The sequence below is a fragment of the Megalops cyprinoides genome, chromosome 2, assembly GCF_013368585.1.
Source record: "Megalops cyprinoides isolate fMegCyp1 chromosome 2, fMegCyp1.pri, whole genome shotgun sequence".
In the NCBI taxonomy this organism is placed as follows: Eukaryota; Metazoa; Chordata; class Actinopteri; order Elopiformes; family Megalopidae; genus Megalops; species Megalops cyprinoides.
In genome coordinates, this window is record NC_050584.1 from 2,859,511 (window position 1) to 2,864,782 (window position 5,272).

General features: G+C 41.1%; 1 protein-coding gene across 1 annotated transcript; it reads left to right on the forward strand.

Annotated features, from left to right (window-relative positions):
- Positions 1-1,119: 1,119 nt before the first annotated feature.
- On the forward strand, positions 1,120-3,660 carry LOC118773728 (pancreas/duodenum homeobox protein 1-like). Its single transcript, XM_036522782.1, has 3 exons — positions 1,120-1,144; positions 2,574-2,753; positions 3,317-3,660. The coding sequence occupies exons 1-3, from the start codon at positions 1,120-1,122 to the stop codon at positions 3,658-3,660; spliced, it is 549 nt and encodes a 182-aa protein (XP_036378675.1).
- The last annotated feature ends 1,612 nt before the right edge of the window (positions 3,661-5,272 follow it).

Here is a 5,272-nt window from a genome sequence, read left to right on the forward strand (position 1 = left end):
AAGAGCTTTTAAGCATATAGACTCTTTGGGGATGACCGAGGCAGGGGTCTACAAGTGCTCGATAGGTGGCTGTTACAAAGAGGACGAAACTGCGAATTCTGGACACGTGTCCCTTCAGCGCCGTCTTTGGTGACTTAATTTAGTGAGTGGTCGGTCACCGCACAATATGTCTCGGCCCCCTTTGTCACTCTTTTCAGAAGGAACCCTTTTTAAATCGTGTCAACCACTTTTAAATGCACCCTTTTGTTTCGTTAGAGCGTGCCTCCTATATCATCAACTTCATTTAGTGGCTTGACTGAATGAAACAGTGGCACTCTGAAAGCACGAGAAGTGAAAAGAATAATGCGTCATTCTGTCGCATCCTTCGAGCACTAACACTGCAGCATCGCAGCACATAAAAAACAAAACTAGATGGACATGAAGTAGCAAACCTTTGTTTGCGTGTAAATCCAAATAATATGTGCTTTACTCTACTTCCCCTTTTATAAAAAAGAAAGCACACAAATCGTTACGACTATTATTATTATTATTATTATTATTGTTATTATTATTGTTATTGTGTCCTTGATAATAATAATAATAGTAATAATAATAATAACAATAATAATAATAATAATAATAATAATAATAATAATAATAATAATAATGTCATTATTATTGTTTCTGTATGTTTTGTATTGACATAAATGGGTTTTGCTTATTTGAAACACTGCTGGGTGTGGATTTCTGGCTACGGCAGCCGTGTGGGTTATCTTGCGGTATTTCAGCAGTGCTGATGGGTGCGAGGCGGGGGTGTGGTGCCCTGTCTGCGCGCGCTGTTCGTTCAGCTGGGGTCTGAGCCCGGAGCTGCGATGTATGTATGACACTGTTACCTGAACAGAAACCACAAGGAACTTAGACAATATGCTCAATAGCTGTAATAATTCTACTGATAGTAGAAGTAACTGGGGTAGGAACAGCAGTGGCGTCGTTAGGCCTGGGAGTCCGAGGCTACAGCTCCGAATGTTTAACTCCGGATATCAAAAAAAAAATTTTTTTAGAAAAATAAGAATAATAAAAAATAGCCCCGGATCTATTCATCTGTCATTCCGATCATGCATTAAAGCCCTCAAAAATAATATGATATCGTTGATCAACAACGCAAGTACGTTTTGGGTCCTCTGTCATTCAAGCAACAGATCTACTTCACACTACTTGGCACACGCGCATTTTGTGTGAGCACGAGAGAGAGAGAGAGAGAGAGAGAGAGAGAGAGAGGGGGGGGGGGGGGGTGGTAGCTAGCTAGCTAGCTAATTCACTAAGGCAAGACGTGAAGGCTATGGATATAAGAAGCTTTTTCAAAAAGAAAAAGGATGAAGGCAACGAAGCGCAGGCGAGGCTAGAGGAGTTGGAGGAAGAGTTATCTCCTGTTGCTGAAATTAAAAATAATAACGTTGAATGAAGTTGAAGTTGAATGAAAACTCAGACTTCACTCATTTTGTTTATTTTGATTTCATGTTGTGAAAGCCAGCCTACGCACCTGACCGCAACCTTTACGTAGAACACAGTGTCTCACGTCTTATATTCATTTACTCTGAAATAACTTGAAAATGGTGCAACTATCGGGTGAAAATCTAAAGATTTCTGGGCTGGGCTAAGCCCCCAATGTTTCAAGAACCTAACAACGCCTCTGGTAGTACTTGTAATTTTAGTGAAAATCATCACCGGTAGAGCACCAGGCCCTCCAGAAATACTAATGCACTAAATACCATTTAATTCTAACACCTTTTCTGTAAAATGCTAAAATGTGTCAGAAAGAGACACAACTCTGTTTGATTCACACAGTTTCATTCGGGAAACTACATTTTCCTCCTCGCTCCTTCCTCTCCCCTCTCTCTATCAGCGTGGTGTGTTTCATATTAAGATAAATACTACGGGCGCACAAACACAGGTAAGATTTGAAATGGATGCCACGACATGCTTCCGTTGTTTCAATCTTCATTCTACACCTTGACCTTAAACACATTCCGGAAATGTTTTCTTTTAAACTTAGTTGCTGTCCTAAATTAGATCAGATCGATAATTTAAACGCATAGATAGGCTATCATTGTTTCTAGGCTTTACACGTGACGTTGGCTTGACAGTTTTACGTATTTACTTTGGTAATCAATCTTGTTCCTCTCCGGGTGGTGGAAGGAGGACAAGCCTGCTTGCGAAAGACGGTTAAAGTGCATCGGAAGAGCTGTCACTCAAAATCAAAACGAGACAAAGTTAAGCACAGCTAAATGTGGTAAAGCAAACCACTGCACACACCTCCCCGATCAGCACAGGTCTGAACACAAAATAGGCTTCATTTAATATATATATATATCTGTACAAACGCAAACAAGACGAGCCACGCTTGATAAATGATTAGCCAATTAGCCAGTCTGTGTTTGTCACGTGGCTGCGGCCAGGTAAGTGCCTGAAGGTGCTCTCGCGCTCCCTCACTGTGGGGTGCGCACAAGGCAAAGTTGCATGGACGTTCTGCTGAAAAAGCTGATCCCTCGAAATACGTCTCCCGTCATGGATTCCATCGACATTTACTACGACAGCGGACTCGAAGCTCAGTGCCAGCAGGACTACGGCTACAACCCGCCTGCCTGTCTGTACTCTCGAGGCGCCGACCAGACCGCAGCCTTCAGGCCCCAGTACAGCTGTTTCGAAGACCGGAATAAGAACAGTCCTCACGATCTGCCTTCGTGTCAGCATTCTGACCCCCAGCAAGAGCACAGGTATGACCACCTGTCGTGGAGAGGCCGGGCGGCGGAGGAAACGGCCGGACGAGCGCAGTTTCCGTGGATGAGGAGCACAAGAAGTCAAACGTACCTGGCCCCTACTCCAGGTGTGCCGTCCAGGTTCACGCTGCTGTTTCCACCCCTCTGAGGTTCCTTTCGGTCGGATATACCAGGCTGTGCGACGTTCATAATGACAACAATATCAGTATACTTTCACATATATAAGCTGTCAGGACTATGATATTACCTTTCTAAATTCTGTCAGAGAAGAGCGATTATTTTATTTTTCAGTGTTAGTAAAATTATGGTTGTTGAATAAGCTGCGGTAGGTAAAACCGAAAGAGTTATTATATTCAGTACTAGGCTTCTCCGGCCTGTTTATGGTACAAATAAGTGAATATTATTGTTGTAGTACGCGAAGGTAAGAAGTTACAATGTGGCGTTGCATTGTGTGACACCCTGTAAAACAAAACTAAAACTAAGAACCATAAATAATGCCCGCGATGTGTGGTTACGGTTAGGTCAGCTAGAACCACTTCAGACGAGGTTTTGTGTTTCAGGTTCCTCTTACCACGAAGAGTCGGAGGACAGTAAGCGGATCCGCACGGCCTACAGCCGGGCGCAGCTGCTGGAGCTGGAGAAGGAGTTCCATTTTAACAAATACATCTCCAGACCCCGCAGGTACGAGCTGGCCGCCATGTTGAACCTCACCGAGAGACACATCAAAATATGGTTTCAGAACCGACGGATGAAATGGAAAAAGGGGGAAACGAAAAAAGCCAAGCACTCGGATGCTGAGCAGAAAGGGAATACCGAAGAAGGCGAGCAGAGTGTGGAGAACGGCACGCAGAAAGGAGACCCCTTACCGCTGGGCTCAGAGACCTTCCCGAGGGACTGGCCTTGAAACGCTGTCTTATGACACGATCTCCATCGCACAAGGAGCAAATCTGCACTCCACAATTAACCATTTTTATATGAAATCACCGCCAAAATACAGTCCCCTAACTCTCCATGAGTAAAGAGCTGGGAATCAAAAGCGGAAATTAGCCACAAACTGTCAAACCAGGGCATTCTGTGGAAATGGACATATGAATGCTAAAATAATACAAATTATTATTGTTTATTTAAATCTAAAAATATATACTGATATGTCAGTACTGCCCTGTCCTAGATTAAACGAATTATGTTTACATTAAATTATTTAAGATGACCAAATGTTGTTGAGTCTGTTAAAAACAAATTTACAGAAGTGTAATACAACAGAATTTTGCGGCCATCCTGCTGGCTCCGTGTCAATATGCAATTGTCAAAAATAACTATACAATCAGTTGAAACAAACAAACAAAAAAAAACTATTAACTATTATTACTATAACATATTATAAACCTGTCATTATACAATGAGACTTTAAAATATGTATATTATTTGTGTATTTCAAGTATACTGTATCTGGGTTACGGTTTTGAACGAACAAAGTCAAATCACACATTCAAGTCAAAACTATTTTTCATTTTATGAGGATTTAGGCTTACTAACCTCGATGTATGTATGACTTACTAAGCTCAGTAACCACCACTTTGCTTGTTTTTTTTTTTTTTTTTTGCGTGGAAAGAAACTGGTCATTTGCGGTTTATCCACAGTGGGTGAGTTTTAGGGTGGAACCCCTGCCATTCAGTGCGCTATACAGTACTGGCCTGATTAGGCAGAAGAGTATTCCGGACAAAGAAACAACAACTTTCTAACTGATTTATGTATTTCCATGACGGATTAATCCATCTCATGCTCCATAATTCGAAACACACGAGCCGATATTTGATTTGTGAACACTGCTTTACTTTCTATGCCAAGAGCATGTTAAACAATGGTCTCAAAGCGTATTGACAGATTTAATTTTCGAAATTTCGCTTTGTCCGCTGCCCTTCCGAGCTGTGTAAAATAATGCTTGTGGCATTACTTAACGCTGATGTTGACCAGGAGTGTTTCGCAAATACAGTATAGAAGTATGAAATTATATTTAGACTAACTGAAAATTGTACGTTTTTTCTGAACTCTTGAAAGCGCCTAAAACTACAGAGGAAAATACCGCAACTGAAATATCGTTACTCTGCAATATGCCTAAAATCTTGGATTTTATGAACGGTGTATAAATCGAAATATGTTGAGCTCAACACGCAGAGGTCAATTACGCTAAACCAAGTGTGTACTCTCCACACGTTTCCACTGTGTCGAAATATATTAAACGTGTTAGTTTAATGTGTTTCCACACATCCGCAAAGTTTATTTCATGGTCGAAATGAGTACACTATATACAACATTTGGCAGTCTTTGGTTGGAAATTACAAAAAAAAAAAAAAAAAAGACAATTTGCTACAAAGGCCGACAAAATCAAAACCATATATCCATAATGCTTCTCAGCAGTTCGCAAGTGTAAAAACTTGCACAATAAACTCTAAACGCCCCCAGAATGAGAGAATTTTGTAACGTGATAATATAAATATACTTCTAAACTGTGTGAC

Bases quoted from the DNA above. Each gene is read 5' to 3' on its own strand.
- LOC118773728 (XM_036522782.1), top strand. From the start codon at position 1,120: ATGATATCGTTGATCAACAACGCAA. The intron at 1,145-2,573 runs GTACGTTTTGGG...TTACTACGACAG, and splicing joins ATCGTTGATCAACAACGCAA to CGGACTCGAAGCTCAGTGCC. The intron at 2,754-3,316 runs GTATGACCACCT...TTTGTGTTTCAG, and splicing joins GACCCCCAGCAAGAGCACAG to GTTCCTCTTACCACGAAGAG.